The sequence below is a fragment of the Semicossyphus pulcher genome, unplaced genomic scaffold, assembly GCF_022749685.1.
Source record: "Semicossyphus pulcher isolate SPU_LCO1_2020_fin unplaced genomic scaffold, fSemPul1.0.p SCAF_2, whole genome shotgun sequence".
Lineage (NCBI taxonomy): Eukaryota > Metazoa > Chordata > Actinopteri > Labriformes > Labridae > Semicossyphus > Semicossyphus pulcher.
This window is the reverse complement of record NW_027211693.1, coordinates 5,653,448-5,675,734: the sequence shown is the minus strand read 5'-3', so window position 1 is coordinate 5,675,734 and position 22,287 is coordinate 5,653,448. Positions and strand designations below refer to the sequence as shown.

At 42.0% G+C, this 22,287-nt stretch overlaps 1 protein-coding gene across 1 annotated transcript; it reads left to right on the top strand.

The window, feature by feature from the left end:
* Positions 1–1,214: 1,214 nt before the first annotated feature.
* Positions 1,215–21,034, top strand: sparc (secreted protein, acidic, cysteine-rich (osteonectin)). Its single transcript, XM_069669815.1, has 10 exons — positions 1,215–1,311; positions 11,094–11,159; positions 11,717–11,809; positions 13,620–13,707; positions 15,306–15,427; positions 15,677–15,797; positions 17,837–17,970; positions 18,803–18,951; positions 19,563–19,711; positions 20,605–21,034. Exons 2-10 carry the CDS (start codon positions 11,103–11,105, stop codon positions 20,631–20,633), a joined length of 942 nt encoding a protein of 313 aa, XP_069525916.1. The 5' UTR covers positions 1,215–1,311; positions 11,094–11,102; the 3' UTR covers positions 20,634–21,034.
* The last annotated feature ends 1,253 nt before the right edge of the window (positions 21,035–22,287 follow it).

Here is a 22,287-nt window from a genome sequence, read left to right as displayed (position 1 = left end):
GCTCTCATGAAGCTATCTTTCAGTATTAAGACTGCATGAAGGGTCTGCAAAGGAGCATGTGATGTATATCCAGCTTCTGTCTGCAGGGTTCTGTGCAGTCGTCCGTGTGCGGCTCAAAATTTACATGCACCTGGACTATGGGAATCCACTGTCTGCACTGCTGTCCATGTAATTCAGCCTGTATGCACTAAACACAGACAGCAGCATAGCCAACATTACACAGTTCTACATGGTGTTTGCATATTTGTTCCATATAAAGGCGCTGGTGTGCACGTAGGCCCAAATAATCTGAGTTTACATCTGGGAAGCATTTGTAAAACATTTTCACATGAGCAAATAATTATATTTATGCTGTTTGAATTATTACCAACCCTTGGATCTGTGCAGGAGCTGACGTTCATGTTTGGAGTCCTGAACCTGATGTTCCTCTGAAGGGCCAACATCTGTTTTCTCAGTGGCTTTAGACCGAGGTGGCATACATCCCAATGAATAAGCAGTAACTCATTTTGAGTGATAGTAATTTTTGGAGCACTTGAAGTTGCAGTAATTGATTACAGTTATTTATTAACTAGCTAGCAGTAGCTGGCAGCCTGCAGTAACGTTGATTGTTGTAAGGGTGGCGGCTGCAAAGGCGATCATGACGGTGCATGAAAAGAAAATTTTAAAACTTTTTTTTTTTTTTTACATAAAAATATGAATATAAAATATTAGCAGCAATTAAATCCAATGTAATGAGGTGTGTCTTATTTGTCCAAGTGAGTGTTAACATCTGACATTGATTTGAGGACACTGGGTCACATGAATTTACAGTGTAGTAGTTAATACTTAAAGCAAAGTCTTCTTGTTGCATTTACATAGTTATACTTTAACTTTTACATTCGTTGCAACACTCTTAAAGGGGCTAATAATCCTTTTACTGCAATAAAGGAAGTAAACGTCCTTAGATTACCAACACAGAACCTGCAGCATGTTGTCACAAAAATCCCTGGCATCTCTGTTTCTGTGTTGCTTTACTTTAAAATGTCCAGTTTTTTGTGTAAACATTTAGAAAAGTGAGCTGCATTTTTAAGGCTATGACAGGCTTATCTTCTGTCTACGAATCAAACCTACTACATTTTTGTTTCCCCAGTCTTTCCCAGTGTTAACATTATAAGCTCCTCCTACCAGGGCAGGGAGGGAGCGGGGGTCTGTGTCCAAACTGGGACGTCCCACTGGAAATGTCTTCTGTGTGAACTGGCGAGGCTGTTAGATCGTCCCGGCCCCGCACACTGCTGACTTCTCCTCTGCTGTCCCTGCTCTGCAAAGCTGAAGGTAAGAGCGCTCACTCTGCACAACGTCTCTGGACTCTGTCATTTATCATGTGACAGAGGGACTTGAGTAAAGTGTAACTGCTCTGTCAAAGAGCTACAAGTCTTATTTTTTTTAGTCTGCAGGACTTATAGGGTGAAAGAAGAATCAAAGTTAGCAGCGACTCTCCTGAAGTTGTACCTTTACGACAGATTTCTCCTCTTTAAAACGGATCCACATTTCTTTGTCAGCTGCAGTTAATCAAGCAAACATGCAGTTTCCTTTTCTGCAAGTCAGACCAATGCGAAGAAAGCTGCAAAATCTTTTCTCCTTAGTGTTTACCACTCATAGATTACCTGCTACCACCTGCAATTCAATCCAGTTTTAAAACTTAGACGCTTAATAACCTGCAACAGATTCTCCAGCAACTGCCTGCAGTGTTGTCTGAGGTAATCTCTTGTTCTCCCACAATTTAAAGTGACTTTAAAATGACTGACACCTGGTTTAGAAAGCAGCCTCCGTGGCCTCAAACCTCAGAGAACACTCTCCTCTGTTATTACTGCCCAAACAGCTGCGAGGAAAAATCACTCCCTGCAGGTAAACAAGCTGTGATTATGAGGACTCATTCTCTGTGGAGGTATTGTGTGCCACATCGGCAACAGGAGGAGAGGGAGGGGGGAGGAGGAGGGGGAGGGGGAGTAGGGGGCTCTGTGGGTTAAAGCCTGGGGGAGGAGGAGGGAGATGCAGACTCCGACTGTTGGTGAAAGTTTTGTTTTGTCTCAGGGTTTATTTTCTTCTGTTGAACAATGAATATTTGGTTAAATTCACGGTAGAAGTTATGTTTGACGCTGAAACTGCAGCTGTCTCTTTGTTTCTGGAGAATTCCCAGTTTTCTAAATGGACTTCTGCAGAGTTTATCTGAGTAGAAAGTTGTGGAAAAAAAGAAAATAAATAAGAGACAAAGAAAGAAAGGCAGAGGAGGAGGAGTGTGATAGAAAAATGGGAGCGTTTCTGCAACAAATATCTCTCCTTCTCTCCCCCCGTCATCCCCCTCTCTGATTACTCCCATGTAAAGGAATGCAGGTTGCCATGGTAAGCGGTTACCAGCTGTTCGAAACGCTCTGTTGGTTAGTTCAGATGCCTTCAAGTGCCGGGACGTCACAGATTTGCAGAAAGAGGCTGAAACTCTTGCATACTTTGGTTTGTTGTTGGTCCGCAGCTGTTAATGGTAACCCTACAGTGTGTCAACAGCTTGTGTTTGGCCTTTGCCTGTTTCAACATGACAATCCCCTCGTGCACAAAGACGGCTCCAGGAAAAAATGCTTTTCCCAGTTTGCTTTGGAAAAACTCTACAGGCCTGCTCATAGCCCTGAATTCTATGTCCATCCAACACCTCTGGGACATACTTAAAGAGACAGAAACCGAGTGTGAAAGCATGAAAACAGAAGCATGGAGGCTGTCAGAGCAGCAGTGCTCGCTGTGGTACTTTTGGATACAGAGATGTAGAGGGTTTGGGTGTGCCAGTGGTTGAAAAAAACTCCCCATCCATTTAAAAAATGCGTCCTGCCTGTTGTTCGGTCACGTGGATATTTGAGCTTCAGTGTGCAGAATCCTACGTGCAGTTTGACACTCGAAGAACAAAGAAAATACTTTATTGTTTATGTTTAGAGTGCAAAAGGAAGGAGTTTTTCTTCGGCTTACATGCGCATGCAGAAATCTGCTATTTGCCTGGAACATTTTAACACATTTGAAGGCTGCTTCGATATTCATCTGCTAAAGGAGGAAAGGTTTTCTGTGCTGACCTGAAATATGAGTTTAAACACATGTATGTGACATCACAGCTCTCTTGGAAGCCGTTCGAGGTCCGATATGTAACTAACACAAGTTTAATGTGATGAGCTTGAAGCCCCCACGTACAGATGTATGATGTATGATCTTGATTTAAAAGAAGTTGGGACTGCAAGAGTGCAAATTTACAAACACAAGAAAATATATCAGTTTGGACGATAGGATCTCGTATTTGTACTGTTTTATTCACATTTTAAACTTTTTTTTTGGATCACAGTTGTAGGAGACATCATGTGGCAAGCAGTTACACTTTAGAAATGTTGCATTTTCACAAATTCTGACGAGATTTAAAGATATTTTAACCTGTCTGGATGTCTGGAGAAAATCTTTAACCGCATGAATCCGGTTTTCACCTTTAATTTTCCCCCAGAGACGCTTTTAAGTGCTTTAAAATTGTGACATGATGCTATTATGGTAAATATTCAAATCCCAGACACCATGTTTATTAAAGGTTGCTCAAAAGCACCCTTAAAAACTATAAGTTGTAATTCTGCCTTCTGGCACGTTGTTTCAGTCTGACTCGATGTACTCTCTCCTCACCTCTCACTCTGAATTACTCGTAAAAGAACAGTTAAAGAGAAACAAACGCTCTCACTGTCTTTTGTTTCTTCATGAAGTTCTGGTTTTCTCTTTTCGTCACAGCTGTCGAGGATATTTCCGAGCTTTCTTTGGGGAGACTGAAGGATAATGTGTCTGCATAAGTATGAGGGAGGTAGAAACAGAGCGTCTCTGGCTGCCTAATTGTTGAGGTGGCAGGTTTGGACCGAGGTAGGAGGAGAGAGGAGGGAGGGGAGGGGGTGGTGGCGTTTAAGCAGAGGATGCTGGGAAATACCAGGCCAGCTTGGCATTATGTAGAAAAACTCTAATCCCCCCGCAGGAAGGAAGGATTGTGCAGCTGTCTGGGCTCGACGTGGAGAGGAGAAAGCAAAGACAGGCAGAAAGATAGAGACAGGAAGACAAAGAGATGAGGAGAGGACGATGACTAAGGAATAAAAACAGGAGAGGAGAGTTGAAATGGAGAAAAGAAGAGACAAATACAGCAAGAAGATAATTAACTGGTGCAGACAGGAGAATTAGACAACATAAATTGTCTCCATCTTTGGTGCCCAGTCACGCCGTGTCGCTGCACCAGGAGACCATGAGGCTGCTTCGTCTTAGGTATCTAATCCGCTCTTTTCTGTGTCTATTCAGCCACGAAAACTGAGCCTAACACCACAGACCTCTTCTTATTTCAAGCCCAAATTATACAACACATCACTTCCTTTGTGGCAGGCTGTGAGTGCTCAGGACAGCAAATGGAAAATAATTCTTGAGCTGGTAGAAGTTCTGTTATTAGGGCAGCAAAAGCTACGTTTATGTGTCAGCGTTTGGTTTATTATTGCATTTTCCTCTTAACCTTTAATTTAATCCGAATTTTCAAACATCAAATTGATTGAGTTTTTAGCACACCACTGAGCTGGCTGGCTGCCACACTGACCACACAGAGCTGACGTCTTCTGGCCTCTTGCAGTGTACAGACAACAAGAAGACTGAGACGGGTCACTGGAGATGACTCAAGTAATTTCAGACACAGATTTTCAGCCAAGAAGACGTCGACTGCAAGTGCTGCACTTTTGTGTTTCAGGAGAGGCAGAAGAGATCAGATGAAAGCAGCATCTGTACTGCTAAGAGTAACAATAATGTAAAATTGCACAAAGTAAAGAGAGAGCAAGGATGAAAGAGAAGTGCAATCAAAGCCAAATCAAAGAGAGAGTAATGCATTTTGTACTGTTGTTTAAAAAGTGCAATTCTGTTGAAAGGATGTGATCTTTTTGAGGAAAAGGGGGGAAGGGACAAACTTCGGTCGGTGACCAGAAACTCAGGTTACATATCCTTTCCCCCTTAGTGCTCCTCCACCCCTCTCTCCCTGTTTGTGCTCTTTGTGCTCGCAGAGTGATGGTGGTCTCTGAAGCTGCTCTTTGTCCACGCAACCTGAAGGGATTTCCCCCCTACGTGCTCTCTAATGAGATACTGAATGTGGGTGTCTTATTGCCAGTTGAGGGACCAGCTCGGCTGCTGCAGGTCGCAGAGACCAACCTTATAATTGCAAAGTTTCTTGTGTGTAAACAATCATTGTCTTTGTTCTGACTGCTTGTGTGCCGGGGCAGAGGTTCTAACATGCTCTGCAGTCAATTCAAAGCACATCACTGAATTACAAAATGACATGTTGGGATTTGTTTCTGGACAGAGTTTGTTGGGGCATTCAAAGCTAAGCTTATCTCCTGCTGCAGGACAGCATTATTGTGCAAATAACATCCTCTGTTCAAGATACATTAGCAGATTCTCATACAACAGTGTGTAAGATATCTTGCGACAAATACACATTTTTATGCACAGAAGTACAAGGTAGTCTCTTTAGCATGTCAAGGTACCATTTAGCATCAGTTTTAGGTTTCCCTTAAGCCTCTGCCTCAGATACTCTTAAGAGAGTGTTTTAAGGTACCCTTAGCCATGTGTTAAGATACCCTTTAGTGCATTTAGCATCCATGTCGAGGGATCCTTTAGCATTTGTTCTGAAGGTTCCTGTTAGTGTCTGTTAATAATCTGTTTCAGGGTACCCTTTAACATCCTTTTCAAGGTACCCTTAAGAGCCTGTTATGAGGTACCCATTAAATGTCTGTTTCAAGGTACAGTTTAGCGTCTTGTTCTGGGTACCCTAGAGAGTCGACTTTTATGCTACCTTTTAGCATCTGTTTTGACTCCTGAGCGTCTGTTTCAAGGTAAAAACAAGGTAAAAGGTACCCTATACTGTTTAATTCAGGGTAGCATCTGTTTCAAGGTACCCTTTAACATTTTTACATTAAATTACATTTCAGCAGGAAAACTTTTTCTGACAGTTTCCCACCTCAAAGAGCTGAAATAAGGCTTTACTTGCAGACTCAGATCTCCTGACAGATTTTCTAACACCTGTTTGACCTTTTGCCCTCCTGTTTGGTCCTAAAAAAATCAACTGACGGAAGCCACCCGAGGAGAATCTCCTCCCTTGTCTTGCCTTGTCTTAAGAAGCTGAAACTCTACACTGACACCAATCGTTCCATCACATAAAATATGAAGGTAGAAGCGTTGTCAGTGGGAAATGCTTGGGTGCAAACTGCAAGTCAAAGAAACCAATTATTTAGTCTTCATGCCTAATATCTGTAACATAGATCTCTTTCATGCAGTACACCTGAGATTTGGAAGGTATTTCATTAACTACGATTTTCCATATCAAAATAGTCCCGTGTCTACAGAAGTCAACACAGACAGAGGAAATCACTGTCTCCTCCCAGAGCCTTACTGGGTATTTGCCTCCTCACAGTCCTTTGCATGCCAGAGTTGTTTGTCTGTTCTGTTTGCTGGCACACAGTCCGCTACAGGTTGTTTTTCATGGCCTACAAACCCGCCTGTTATGTCACCGAGGAGAAGAAGAAAGAATTCCTCTAAATCTGCTCCGCTTAAAGAGCATCTGAAGAAGAGAGAGAGGACCGAGACAGAAACGAGAGCGATATCAGAGAGAGAGATTTCTGTCTCAGCAGCAGCTCCAGCACAGGTTGTTTTCCTCCATAGTGAGTTTACACTTGCTTACCTAACTAACCTCCCAAATTAAATACATTTGAGGAGAAAAAGGGCCCCTTTATGAGCCTGAAGTTTCCCTTTTAGCCTCGGCCCTGTTTGATTATGAGAGCAGCTTTCCAAATAAAATAATTTGTTTTGCTGTTACGTCAGTCGTCCGGCCTCCTCCTTCCTGCAGAGCGGAGCCGAACGACTCTCTCTGACCAAACAGGAATATGTTAAAGCGGACATACAACGGGAACACCGCGTCCCTCCAAATCAAATACTCACCCCACATGTTTTGGAGATGAGACCGGTTTATATTTCCCCTCTTTGCGCTCACATTTAGCTCTCACTCAGTCAGACACGCTTCTTATACGAGAGTGTCATTACGAAATTTCCCGTCAGCAGAACACCTTGGCTTTTTTTTTAGCTCCGCTTTTGAGAAGTTTCCTTGTGTGCAGGTTATTTGGAGACGTCACCGTCTGCGTCCTCTGCCAGGGTTGCTGTATTTTTCCACGTCCGAGCCTGCTAAAGACTTCTCATCTCTGGACCTTCAGGAACAGTGGTCGCCATTGTAAAAAGTCCTGCTTTGACCCGGAGCTAAGCACTGGAAGATTTCTATTTTCCTTTGGCAGGCAGAACAAAACAATGCCATAATACTTACCTCAAATAAGAAGAACTACCAGTTGTTTTCTTTTTACAGCTTTCTGCCAGTCTGGGACTAAAACTTTCCTCCTTTCGGTCACAATCCTCTGAGCAGATTTGGATAAGATTTATTGTCTAGATTGTTATGAGAACTGGGAAATGGCAAGGAAAAATACAGCTGTAACACCTGATAAAGTTTATTGTATATATCAGTGACATTATATGTTCAAAGTTTAATCCAAAAGGCAACCGGACTTGGTTGAGGTTCTTGAAGACGTTTCTCCAAACAGTGACAAGAATTCAAAGTCTTCATCGAAAAAAACCTCTGTTGAATGTTATAGATAAATGCATCTCTTTAAATGCTACCGTCTACACTGTAAGCATATAAGGTTAATGTAGGTGCAGTTTATGTAATGCATGAAGCGATGGCTCTCGTGCACGTTCTCAGGGTGTATCTGATGTTTAAGCCTGCACAAACTTGCTCTCAGGGAAGATTGCAACATCTTATACAAGATCACAGACGATCTGTCAGTTCTCAACATGCATTTCGACTATTTTGACAACAGAAGAAAAATGCACCTACAGGCGAACAGTCAATACATCTTTTTTTTTGTGATGTCAGGATCTTTTTGTGCCGCTTCAGGGTTCGTCAGTTCTCTCTACTTTTGTTCAACCGTATGCAAACTTCTCTGCATCTGTCCGAACATGTCGCCCTATTCAGACGCTGCGTGTCAAGAGGCCTCAATGTGTTTTTTAGGACGCCTGCTAACCAATGAAGCGAGTTCCCCCTGAAATGTCAAGTTCAGTTTCCCTCACGGCGTCGTCTTTAAGCGCCGTGGCATTTATCTTCAATATCTCTGCATCCAAGTTGATAATTGCTGCACATGAAGATAAAACAGAGAAACGTTGAGATGTTCCAAGAGGAGATTGGAAAGTTTGACTTTATTTATTTGTTGTCGGTTTAAGCCTGCTGCCAATGCAGGAATTTCAGCCATTCTCAGCCCTGTTTTGTAAATCTTATTATCCCCCGCTGATCTCCTGCAGGGTTCAGTTTATTGTGCAGTGTGTCAGCTCACTTCAGTCTGAAGGAATGCCCCTGACAGCTCAAAAACTAAGAAGAGACACAGCCAAAGCCAAAAATGCAAACAACAACATGAAGGAAACCGGGTGATAAAATAACAGTTGATCTTCACAGTTGCCTGCAGAGATACTGACCCTTATATGCCATACGTTCTTTGATGCGAGGAAGAGAGAGATTGTCTTGGATGTCTGGGTGAAACAGCTGACTTCATAGGGGTGGAGAGGGAGATAACTAATAGAGGAAGAGGGAGGAAGACTAAGCAATGTCATGCTCCATTACCCGACAAAGGAACCCTTATTCAGTCCTTCAGATGAGACGCGATGAAGGAAGAGAAGCAATAATGGAGAAAGGGTTCAGAGTTCTAAACAATGGAGGCTCAGATCAGATGGAGAGTAGAGGAAGACAGATAGACAGAGAGGTTGGCGACTCATGGGAACTCTGCTGTGATGGCAGCCAAGTTTCACAGGAAGTGTAGATCTTTGCATGTAAAGTGTCACGTTTTCCACTTTATTCAATACACAATAGCCTGGCACGGTGTGTAAACTTGATAAGGATGTTTTTGTGTTAAATTTGTGGCCAAATTTCACACATTTGTTCTAAAAGCAACAACAACTGATTAGGAAGGAAGTTCGCTTTTGTACATGCACAGGATTATGGGTCTACAGCCATGCTAGCGGCTCTATGAGGCCGGGTGTAATAATGCTAACAGGCTGTTGAGCTAGTATAATGATAAATATTTGAAGTGTTTTAGGTAATCATTTAAGCTTACTAACATCTGTTAACTATCACAAAACATTAAGCACAACTAACGCTTATGGAGATGTTTTTTCAGGGATTTAGTCAGAAACCATAGTGTTGGAAAAAACCTACATTTGTGAACTGGTAGTGGCGCTAGAGTTAAATGCTATGGGATGACTAAAATCATTAGGATTAATCCTTGTAGGATTGTGAAAACCTGTACAAATTTTTGTTCCAAGCCGTCCAATAGTTAGTGAGAAATTTCTGTTTAAAATGTATTTGCTAAGAGTTTCTAAATGGTCGTCTAGGAAAGGGCTTTGCAAATTAGCTTATGCTATAAATGCTGTGGTGTGTGGCATGCTACATACTTGCCCCAACATAAACATATTGGTCACAAATATTTGATAACCAAATATTACGGACATTAACAAAAGGCTCAGAGTTTTCGAAACACCAAACAATTACCTTGGTAGTGGCCTAACAAATATAAATACAGCTCATATTGGTCGTAATGTTATGAAAAGGGGTACTGTCACATTTTGTAGCCAATGATTTAAAACATTTATGCTCCTTTGTCAGTTCTTACATGGCACAGTTACTTTTACAATGTGTTGCTAACATGTCAGGGCACATTTCTTTAGCGCTTTTACACATCATGGGCTGATCAGTGATTTACAGATCTAGTCCAAAAGAACACAACAAAACATGCATAATCCCGGGCAAAGATCAACATAAAATGGCTTATGTAAAAACTAATAACACAGCTAGTTTAAACGCCTTCAGTAATAGCATTGAAGTATGCCCCAAAAAAGAGGACAACGTAGAAAAGAAAAATACATATAGATGCTTTTTTCTTGCAGCATTGGGAGCTGGTATTACAAGCGTGTAGATGTAGGCTTTTACCAAATCACCTCATATTACTCTAAGTATCACACAGATGGCCACAGTGGGAAATGAACCTCGCTCCTTCCTCATTCAACTCCCCAAAATCACACATCAGGGTCTTACATAATCAGTCATGGGTATACAAATGTAAATATGTGTTTAGCAAAGCCATATAAAAAGTCATGTTTCCAAACAGAGGCCTGTGGAAATATGAGGAGTTAAAATATGCTGCCTCAGGTCTTGGAAAAAACGCCGCTGTGAAAGAGTACATAAAGACAGGAGCCGTTTACAGGCCTGTTTCCATCCAAATGGCAGAAAGATAAGTCGACCCAGCCTGTTCCAGACGCATTTCTGAAGCCTAATTTAGCGCAATCACCTACTGCGCTCGCTTTGATTTACGCTCCAGAATGAGAGAAAATCCCTTTCAGTGGGCGAAATGATGTTCTGGGAGAGTCTGCTCAACAAAACCACAAACAGCCACAGACAATTTCAGCCCGAGCTGCCAGCAAACACAGCAGACAGTGAGGGTTTTGTTTGGGAAGCTGGAGAGCTTCCATTAGTCTGCAGAGAGAGAGTCGTGTTACATGTTGTGTCCAGATGCTTTTGTTGTGTTTGGAAAGGCTTCAGAGAGGAGGGAGGTTATTGTTTAGACTTGATCATCTCTAATTCTAAAACTACTTAGAAGACAATGAGTTGCAAAGTGCACTATATCATTTGTCGTTTTAAGCTCATAATAAGACTTGCAAGAGAAGCAATCCATACCTCCAAACTTACAGATAAAGTAAGTTTATATAAGAATCAGAGGTTGTTTGGAATCATTTTGATACTCAAACCGAGCGCTGCCTCATTTAGCATCTTGGTGTTCCTCAAGGAACCGTCTCAGGACCCACTGTGTTTGTTGACTTGTTGTCCGCCTCTTCATTTGCACTCTAACAGGAATATTAATAAAATGACAATGACATTGTGTGTGTGACTTCCCTGTTTAACCGCTTAAAGTAAAATTAATTCACCTGTTGTTGTTTTTTTGTCTCCACAGACTTTGAAGATGAGGGTGTGGATCGTCTTTGTCCTGTGCCTGGCTGGCCACGCCATGGCTGCTCCTGTAAGTGATACTGTGTGTGTGTGTGTGTGTGTGTGTGTGTGTGTGTGTGTGTGTGTGTGTGTGTGTGTGTTTGTGTGTGTGTGTGTGTGTGTGTGTGTGTGTGGTCTGCTTTTATGATCATTTTCCTCTCTTTGTGTGCCTATCCTGAGTTTGTGTCTCCTCCTTTCTCCTTTCCTGTGTTATTATCCATTCACGTGTGAGAGTTTGCCTCTGGGAGTGTCTCTATGTGTGTGTGTGTGTGTGTGTGTGTGTGTGTGTACTTGATAATTGTGTTTTCCTATCAAAGTGAAGTTCCTGTGTGTATCTTCTCGTGGGTTCCTATTGCTGTAGTCTAAATCAATTTCCTCCCTTGCCTTTAGGATGTAGTTGAATGTGCGTGAAGACTCAAAGTGTGTGTATGCGTGTTTCTCCGGTGTGCAATTGTGTAGCTGCACATGTGAATGAGATCATTGTCTGCCTCTGACCTCCTTTACTCAAGTGTTTTTTCTCTGAGCATTCACAAGAGTGTGTTCACATGCAAGAGTTGTAACTGTTTTGTGTGCGTGTGTGTGTCCCAGACTGAGGAGGAGCCCATCCTGGAGGAGGACCCCATCATTGAGGAGGACCCCATCATGGAAGAGGAGCTGGTGACTGAGGAGCCAGTCGCTGAGGTCAGTCCTGATGTTCATCCTGTTTGAGAACAAACCATTGTAATTGACATTACACAAACTAAAGGTGATAAATATTCAATATCTTTAAAGAATTGCAATTCAGCCTATGGAGGCCTGAAACATACAAAAAGCATAATTCCACTGGAAGATATGTCCCGGATTTACTTATTTGTTTAACTGGTGACTAAATCTGACCTGTTTCAGTATTCATGCACATAGTTTTCTTGTGCAATAAGGGATTATTTCTGATGTTTAGGTCAGCAAACTTTCAGTTTTCCTCAAAGTAATCTGGATAAACTGTTGGCTTGTTTTCAATCTGAAGGTCTGCTTTGGTTTGTCGCCCTCCAAACTTCATTATTAAGATTTCCCACAAAAAAGCAGTAACTATTGTGTGGACAAGATCATCCATAAAGGTTTGCGAAGCTGGTTTGTTTTTAAAGGTCGTGGACTGTTTTGCTTGGGAAACCTGACCCAGATACTCATTGCTCTCATGTGAGTTTGATTTGGCGTCTGTGATGTTTTCCCGAGCCACGCAGCTGCTCAGAGAGATTATCTGATCTGTGGTGGAGCTTTGGGGTTTCCATTCTTCAGCCAAAGAAGTTCAGTGGTATTTGTTAATGTTTCACGCCCACAGCTGTATTACTCTTTCAATTCATTCCCACTAAATGGAACGGCTCGATTCGATCAACTCGACTTAGTTGAAAGAGAGCTGAGCAGGGGCGACATTGTTGACTTAGAACACTGACCCCCTGCACACCCCTCCCATTACTCTCAAAGGGGTGAGAGATCAGAACAGATTCACGGCATGCATTTTAATACCAAAGTGAATTTACAAGAACCTACATTCATTGTGTCCATTATGTTACACAAATTTCAGTCAGTCTTTGTGTCACATGAAGGCCACAAACATGAGCAAAACACAACCAACGCCAAGCTAAGAACCCTGCCTACAGTGAGCAGGTACTATCTGCAGTGAAAAACAAAGTAGAGGAAGTACAAGTACCTCTTCCAAGCGAGTAAAGTCAAGTGGAGCCAGTACTGTGCTGTGTGACAAGCAGGCAAATCTGCTAATGTTGAAACCTTAGATCTGGACATTTACCAAACACTTACCAATCTGTCAGATCTTTCCAACAAACAGGGTTGAAGACTCGCTGTCCTTCCAGCTCCCTCCACGTTATCGCCTTATTAGGAGAGGCAGAGATCCCTTTATTTTAATAGAGGCTCACATTTACTTTTCTAACAGAGAACATTGTAATCACTAAAATACCTCAGTGCAAAACCAAAGCAGCGAGACTTCATGTGAACGTTTTATCGTTTCCTGCTCCAGAGGTCCAGCGGGACCAGAGATCCCACAGCTGTTAATTTTAGCCGGCCGATCAGCCTGCCAGCCGGTCAGGAAGCCATTACGTGTTTCATGGCTTCACCACATGTGGACCCAGCTGCTTGTTATTGTTGGATATTATGGTCTCGCTGCTCCCAGACTCTGTTTGGCCTTCAGGGAGGAACCTCCTTTAGTGGTGACGTTTAAAGATTTTTCAGGAAACCAGGGATATTTAAGCGGTTTGGTTTAAGTGGAAGTCGTGCAGAAATAGACCCTGAAGACTTCTGCACAGAAATCATCTGCAAGACGAAACTCAGAGAGTGCATGAAGTAAAAACGCATCAAGAAAACTGAGAGAGGGACTCTTATTTTCCCCGTCAGTCACACCCTCTGATCGCTTTGCACCCCTGGTGACACTACATTCCTTTGCGTGAAGTTCATTAAGCTTTAGCTGCTTACAGTCTGACCTTTGACCTCTCATGTTCCCCAGGAGGCCGAGGTTGGGGCCAACCCAGTGCAGATCGAGATCGGAGAGTTTGATGAGGCCATTGAGGTTGTTGAAGACGTTGTTGCCGAGAGTAAGTTGACAAACACACTCACTAAATCTTGTTTTTCTAACTTTGGAGGACATTGCATTGACTTACATCAATTTCCAGCTGATTAACCAAACTGAAAGTTGTAATGTGTGAAATGTACAAACTAAAATGTTGTTATTGCTTTGATTGTGAGACCCCATAAGAGCAGACATGACACACTCTGCCTTACACCAAAACCACTTATATGACTAATCCCGTCCCTAACCTCACCTTTAACCATAAATCAGGTCTTACTGGTTTACCTTGTGGGTTTCAGGGTGACGTCCCCACATTGTTTGAAGGTCCCACATGTGTGGGTGTGTAAACATCTGCAGGATGAGTAAATAAGAAACTGTTCACACAAGTTCAACAAATCAACTTAAAAGGTGATTTATTTATCTTCACAGCTGCCTCAAGTGGCAAACGAAGGCACTGAAGGGTTGCAGTAAAAATAATACAGTGACTCTAGAAGATGGTAAAGTCACCCATGACACCAGTTGTCTAATATGAAGTGTCTTTAAGGCTGAAATGTAAATGAATACACAAATCGTACTCAGATGTGTTAAATAAAAAAGGAGCTTGCTTCTGTAGAGATGATAAAACTTAAATGAGAAATTTGTCGAACACCTTAAAACTTCAACAGAACTTTCTGAGCAATGGCGGTCCGTTACATTCCTTCTCTGTAGATGTGTGCACATACAAACACAGTACTGGCACACATTTCTATACACAGAACATCGACAGTCACCTGACCTAAAATAAAAAACTCAAACTTCCATAAATCCTTTAGATTGAGACGTGTGAGCAGCTCCAGGTATGAAATGTGTCGACATGCTTTGACAACATGTGATTTAGAACGCCTCTCGCTCCTCGGCCCTCCGGCTACAGTATTTGAGCTTGCAGGATTTAGTGAAGCCTCAGACTGGCAAATTGAACAGCCATAATAACAGACTGCCTCATTCTGAGAGGAGACGGCTGTAATTTCATGTTCCACCCTGCTTTAAGTGGCAGTGACTGAACCACAGGCAACACCGGCAGCACGAAAACAGTCCGACTGTACAAAGTGTTCAGGGTGAGGTATTCAGTTCTACCCGAGCAGCGCTGAAAGATTGACTGAACTCCGTACTTCTGTTTGCATGGCGGATATTGACTTCAACTGGAGAGGATCGAATCCTTTAGCCCGAAGAAGGCAGCTTCATACTCAAGAGAAAAACGCACATAGTTTGGATTTCTCACACAAAAAACTGTTAGTTTAAGTTGAATATGAAGCACAGTCTCTTTCCAGCTCACTTTAGCTCTGCTTCTGTCCAGGTTTATTTTTCCATGACTTATTCTGCTTTTCATGAAGCGGCATTTCCTAGACTGTAATTTTCTTTTTGACCAAAAGCTGCTAAAGTCTTTGTGCAGTCATTTTGCTTATTAATCCTGTCATCTTTGAATGATGTTCTTTCAGTCTTCTTTTGGCAAAAACAGCAGCAAAGGACTGGAAAGTATTTGTGTCTGGACGGGGTCAGGGTGTCTGTTTAGCTTCTGTTGAATCTGTGTTTGCTTACTAAGAAAGAGACTGTAACTCTGCTTTTATACCTGAACTTTTCCAACAGATCCCTGCCTGAACCACCACTGCAAGAAGGGCAAAGTGTGTGAGGTCGATGAGAGCAACACCCCCATGTGTGTGTGCCAGGACCCCTCCTCCTGCCTCGCTGCTGAGGGAGAGTTCGAGCATGTGAGTCTGAAAATAATCGATCCTCACCTTGTCTTTAATTGACTTTATTCGTGTTTAATCTCACCCAGGAGTTGCAACCATGCAGGTTAGTTAAGGTTAGTTAGGCCATGGATGCAGGAATTAATTTTTGTGGATGTAGAGACTTTATTGACAGCTTAAATTTCTTGTATTAACATGTATTTATGTATTAATGAAATATCGTCAGACAGACACCTTTGAGAACTCACCTGTTGACGTCTTCTGTTCCAGGTTTGCGGCACCGACAACAAGACCTACGACACCTCTTGCCACTTCTTTGCCACCAAGTGCACCCTGGAGGGAACCAAGAAGGGCCACAAGCTGCACCTGGACTACATCGGACCCTGCAAATGTGAGCTCTCACACTCTCTGTTTCCTCGGACTCTCAGTCCAAACTTTAAGTGAGGCAGAGTTTTCCAAAGACCTACAGAAAACGATCCTTTAACCTGTTACTGCTCCATTTCTGACCACGATTGTCAGCATGTGTCAGCATACCAAGTCCAGGCTTCGCCTACTTTAAGGTTCTGGTTTAAGCTAAACGTGTCAGGAAAGAGGAGGATCTTTTTCCAACACAGAACTCTCAATGAGGACATTTTAGTGTGTAAACCAAACCACCAACTTCTCCAGTGTTTGGTAGTTTTTGTTCAAACTGTACAGCAGAATCAAACATATAACTCGACCCATCAACTGTTAAAAGTCAGTGAAACAACAGGATCAAAGCCAAGACCATGGATTTAATCTTTTGTCTGAAATATCATCAGACATGATGAACATCTTAATAAAGACTGAACTCTACTTTAGGGATTATTTAGACTGTTCCGAGTCATTGAATGTCTCGTTGGAGAGTATTTAACTCCGCCCTGGACACACCCGTCTCTCAGGGGCCAGATGGTAATGTTGGCAAATAAGGCGGAAAGATAATGCACCTCAGATTTAAAAAGGCCATCGCTTGTATTTGAACCTGTTTGCATTTTTACACTTGGGATAAAAATATGTTCAGGTGTGTAGGTAGATCATGAGACTGTGACTTGTCAGTCTTTTAGGGAGAGAAAAATGAGTCAACTCGAAACCACCACAGAATCCAAAAAGGCAGACCACCATAAGCGCCAAAAAGCACCGATAGATAAATCTTATAAAAGAAGTGTCGATCCACCAATATGCATACATTGTGCACCACTACAGAGCTCATTAGAACCAGAAGGGAGCTCAGAGACCGTAGACGTCAGACAGGGCCGACAGTCGAGCAACATCTGGAAGCATAATTCTTATACAAGGATCTGCTTTTATCGTGAGTCTGATTCAGATCACTCCAAATTGAATGGGTTCCTCCTTCTTCTTTCTGTCCCATGCTGCACCCTTCCACCAAGTTTCAGTCAAATCAGGCCAGGAGTTTTTCTGGAAACTTACTGACGAACAGCATTGAAAGAAAAACCGTGTTGGCCCAGGTAAAAATCAACGGGCTAAACTCAGAAAATCTTTTTAGAAAATCACAAGAACACCAGAGACTCTTTTTATTGATATCTAGCATTCATTAAAATAAATAAAAACAAATCCAACACACGAGGGGGCACAACAGATGCTTAATGGGAAAAAGAGTTTGTTTGGAGACTTCTGTTGTTTGGAAAACTTTGGATTTCAGGCTCTTTGTTTTAATGTTCGTGGAAATGCTCTTAAAGATAATTTAACCACATTAGCTTCTTGTTATCTTTAGTGATCTTTAGATTTTTGTTGTTTTGACATCCTGTGGTTCCTGTTTCTGTTTGCTCACTTGAGGGATCAGTTGTATCCAGAGTTTTTTGTCCTTGTTTATTTCCTCGTCATCTGTGTGATAAGCTACGCAGCCGAAGCTTTTCTCAGGAGTGTTCCTTTCAGCGTTTGGAAGCTTGACTCTGTGACTGATGGGCGGCTCACAGAGTCGTGTCTGGCCTCCAGGCTGCAGCTCAGCTCTGGGAGGATCTGTCCAAACACGCAGGCTGCATTTCTTCCACTGTTCAAACTGAACATGACGCACACACACACACACACAAACACACACACACACACACACACACACACACACACACACACACACTGTGAGATTAGTCAGGGCTGAAGGGTGCAAATGGAGATCAAGGTGGTGTTGAGCACAACAGAATCAAACAGGGTGTGCATCTGAGATATTTTAGGATGAAATGACATCAATATTTGTTTCATTTTCTGCCTTTATTTTTCACGGCACATTAAAAGTTTTTAAAGTTCCATGTTTTTTTATTGTTAGTTGGGAACACTTGACTGACTCCTATGTGACCCCTCTGATGCTTCAGAGGTTTCATTTATTGCCTGATATGTCTGAATTATGATTGAAGATAAAGTCTGTCCTCTTGTGCTGATCCTGATGTTTGATCCCTGCAGTCATTGAGCCCTGCATGGACACCGAGCTGAATGAGTTCCCCCTGCGTATGAGGGACTGGCTGAAGAACGTTCTGGTGACTCTGTACGAGCGCGACGAGGACAACAACCTGCTGACCGAGAAGCAGAAGCTCAGGGTGAGGCGTCATTAGGAAAAGGATGGATGTAAAATATACTTCATGTTGATAATACAGCCCACTCAGATACCCTCTTAATAAGAGAGATATTCCTCCTCATAGTTAAGGGGAACGACTGTATACCACTGCACCACACACAGTGTTATTGTATTTAAACACACAGTTAACAGCCTGAAAGGCTCGTAAAGAACAAAGTGTAATCCAAACAGTTTAAGAACATCATCCAGTCAGACTGTGGAAATGTTTATAAGACTGAAATAAGAAGTGACACATCCACTGTACAAGTGCTTTAGTCCACACCGCTCTCTAAACAGTCTATTTAACGTGTGTACAACATAAAGTTGGAAAAGGAAAACAAGCTTTTATGCTGATTTAATGAGGCTCCATGATTTCTTTGAAGATGCAGAACAAAGTGTTAAAAGCTCTGACATGAATCTAAACACTTAAAATGTCATTAGATGGATTAATAAACTCGCATCACACATTTTAAACAATGTTGTGTCCATCTTTTTGTATCCCTTTTAAAACCTGTGGACAGATTTAAAGAGGTTTTAATGGGAAAATCCAAAGATGTGACACTTATACATGCCCCTGAATGCCTCGCCTCTCTTTAGCCCTCCTACGACGCCAACAGTATGCTACATTACTAGCTTAATTCAAAATGGAGTCTGCCAACGTCAACAAATGACATGCACCCACCTCAGCAAAGAATTCAACACAAAAAGTTTTATCTAACTAAGTATAGAAATGTTTATCTAGTTGGGAAAACTAAAGCCAAGTTGTGTGTTGAAGACTTTTTGGTCATCTTGAGTTCCTCTTTCCGATCTTTCAGGTGAAGAAGATCTTCGAGAACGAGAAGAGGCTGCAGGCCGGTGATCACTCTCTGGACCTGCTGGCTCACGACTTCGAGAAGAACTACAACATGTACATCTTCCCCGTCCACTGGCAGTTCGGCCAGCTCGACCAGCACCCCGTCGACGGGTACGTAGAAGGCCAAAAGGACTCTTTCACATACATTTAGACCAGTTAATTGTCCTTCGTAGCTATCTTTCAGAGGCGGAAAACATTAGGAGCTATTTTGGAAATAAATGTGGTTATCTGACGTGGCGGAGTCAGCACATGTAAGAGCTTCTAAACCAAAATATCTGTGCTGCTCAGGCAGTGGTTGAGTTTGTGGCAGATGGAGAGCTGATTGGTTTCCAGGGTGGATGACGCAGCTGCTGATCTCACACCACATGAGATGCAGACAGAAAGTGATGGATCCAACAGAGAACAGCTGCTGTTCACTTTAAAACTACTTCTAAAAATGATGAAGTGGCTGCTAGGCTCTAAATGCACCAGCAACAACACAAATTGTCGAGCATTCTCTATTCCATTTTCTCTGCTTGGCAGTAATGACTTTTGTTTTCAAGTAAAGAGTTTAACTTTTGGTGCATTTTGTTCCCTTGTGATGAAGATTTTAAACGAGATCATGAGACTCTCTTTATATTTTCTCACAGGGAAACACAGCATACACAACAGAAACATGTGCATTGATAATTCATCTATGAATTAATACTACTTTGCTTGTTGTTGTGCCTGTACACCACCAGATACCTGACCCACACAGAGCTCTCCCCCCTGCGCGCTCCTCTCATTCCCATGGAGCATTGCACCACCCGCTTCTTCGAGCAGTGCGACGCTGACAACGACAAATACATCGCCCTGGAGGAGTGGGCCAGCTGCTTCGGCATCAAGGACCGTGAGTATCACCTGTTTGCTTTAAAAGAATCCCGGAGCAACAAACTCACTATGGTCCAACTAAAAATAAGAACCTGTCTTTGTAGTAATGTGCAGCAGTGGTTAGCGCTGTTGCCTCACAGCTAGAAGGTCACCGGTTCAAACCCCGGTTTGGGAAAAGTGGGCCTTTCTGTGTGGAGTTTGCATGTTCTCCCCGTGCATGCGTAGTTTCTCTCCAGGGTCTCCGTCTTCCTCCCACAGTCCAAAGACATGCTTGTAAGGTTCATTGGTGACTCTAAATTGCCCGTAGGTGTGGGTACGAGTGCGAAAGATTGTCTGTCTCTATGTGTCAGCCCTGTGATTGACTGGCAGTCAGTCCACGTGTAACCCCGCCTTTCGCCCAATGACAGCTGGGATAGGCTCCAGCCCCCCGCAACCCTGAACAGGATAAGCGATATAGAGAATGGATGGATGAACAATAGAGAAAAACAGCCAACTCTTTCATTAAAGGATAGCGGAAATCCAAAATGTTATTTTTCTACATTAAATAATAACTTCATTATACAATCTGGTAAATAAATCTTGTCGTTTTTATCATGTTCGAAGACAGTTGCTAAAAAAAAATTTTTTCACCTAATTGGAAGAATATTGGGACAAATTATGTTTTTATTGGCAACATGCTTAAATACTCCCAAAATATTAAATATTAATAATTTTAAAAAAGTAACAAATTGAATATTTGAGGCCTGTCATCTACACCACCGAGAAGGTGTCAGAACCGCTCAATCTGTATTTTTTGTAGCTCTCTCAGTGGTAAATTATTATTATTACTGTATATAATCATTTGATGTTTTATTAAATCACATAAGGATGTTTCTACGCGCTGACGGATGTTTTGTGTCTTTGTGTTTGCAGAGGACGTCGACAAAGACCTCATCATCTAAGCTCCTCTGAGCAGCAGCAGCAGCAGCAGTATGACAACTCCTAGTCACTACTAACCGGACGAGGTGCTGATCCCTAAGTTAAAATAAATCACAGTAACGGTGCTAATTGCAAATTATTTGTTATTTTGTTTTTGAATAATGACCTTTCCTACCTATACCACTAAAAAAAAGATTACAAAAGAGAAACGTGCACAGTCTGTACTAACCATCACGTGTTCATCGATTCTGTCGTTTGTCGAACAAAATCACCCAGTAAAGAAAACTAAAGACCTCTGATGTAAATGTATGTTGTTGACATTATTCTTTGTGCTATGATTTGTTCAGGGCTTTAATTGGAGATCAGATTGAAACATTATCGAGGAGACAAAACTGTAAAGTGGAAAATAAAGTTTCTAAATAAATGCTCCCTCTGCTTGCTTTCTACAAAACCCAGATTTAGTTTTTGCACTCTTTTGGTGGTGGACTCTTTTTATCACTTGTGTATTTTGGTTTTTAATCTTTTGACTACTGCTTTACGACTTGTTCATTTGAATCGTGTCCCGGACGAGGACACGCGTGTACTGATATTTGACACAATAAAGAGGATATATTGTTTGGACGTTTAACGAGGGGAAAATCTCGCAGGCTGAGAGTTTTTCTCATAATTTACATGTTTCTTTACTGACACTGAGAGCACAAGCAAACTTTCCATGAATAAAAGACTATGAAACGATCTGGAAATCTCTGCATGCATTCATATCTGAGTATCTCTCTCCTCTGCTGAGGAATTTCATGTTGAGATGATCTGACACGTTATCAGCATGGCTCCGAGGAGGACGGTTTGTTTACCACCAAGAGGACACACTCTGAAAAGGATCTAGTGTCAAATTTTCATCAAGTTATGATGCTGAAATATAACAAGTCTCTTTGTGAGACTCCAGCCTCTCATTTAGGAGTCAGTCTTGTGTCTTGTTTTGAGTCTTTGTGCAGCTTTAATGCTTCTAAAAGATTCTCTCATGAGTCCAAGCTGAGACCAAGAAGACTCTCCTGCCTTTTCTCACACAGTTTCTGTCCGAGTGTTTTCTCTCAAACATGGTCACTCTACAGGCATTAGATCTGCTTTTCAGTTTTCTACAATGTTTACGATGAAACTGACTTTATTCTGCGGTTACACTAATTGCTCAGTTTGAGGGAGTCCGCCAGATGACTAAATTACAGATGTTGCAAGCCCGTGGAATCTAGAGGGGAAACTGCACAAATCCTTTTTTCACCTGTCTCAGTTTATGTGGCTGCTTTCTATTAACAGCATTTTGCAACTCATGCAACAATGTTTGGGCTCATTCTTGCATATTCCAAATTAAAAGCTTAAAAACCTTGGTCGCGAGTCGGATCTAGATCTGCTCCAGAAGTTAAGGGGGTCTTATCAGGCAGCAAAAAAGCCTTCTATAATGTTTCATGAAATTGAGCCATTAGTTAATCTGTTATCTTGGTTTAGTTTAGTTTCACAAGAAGCATTACTCCAAATAAGAAAGCTTTGAGATGTGATTGGTAACCTCACGCCTCTTACATAACATGTTCATTTAGTGTTCAAACGTATTCCTCCATGCTGCCTGCAGCCTGTGACCTTTTCATGTTCTTCATTAGAGATCTGTTGCTTCTCAGAAAAGTAACTAGT

Excerpts from the sequence above, each read along its gene's own strand:
- sparc (XM_069669815.1), top strand. The coding sequence starts at position 11,103 with ATGAGGGTGTGGATCGTCTTTGTCCTGTGCCTGGCTGGCCACGCCATG. Across the intron at positions 11,810-13,619 it reads CTGAGGAGCCAGTCGCTGAG|GAGGCCGAGGTTGGGGCCAA; the intron begins GTCAGTCCTGAT and ends CATGTTCCCCAG. Across the intron at positions 17,971-18,802 it reads CCGAGAAGCAGAAGCTCAGG|GTGAAGAAGATCTTCGAGAA; the intron begins GTGAGGCGTCAT and ends CCGATCTTTCAG.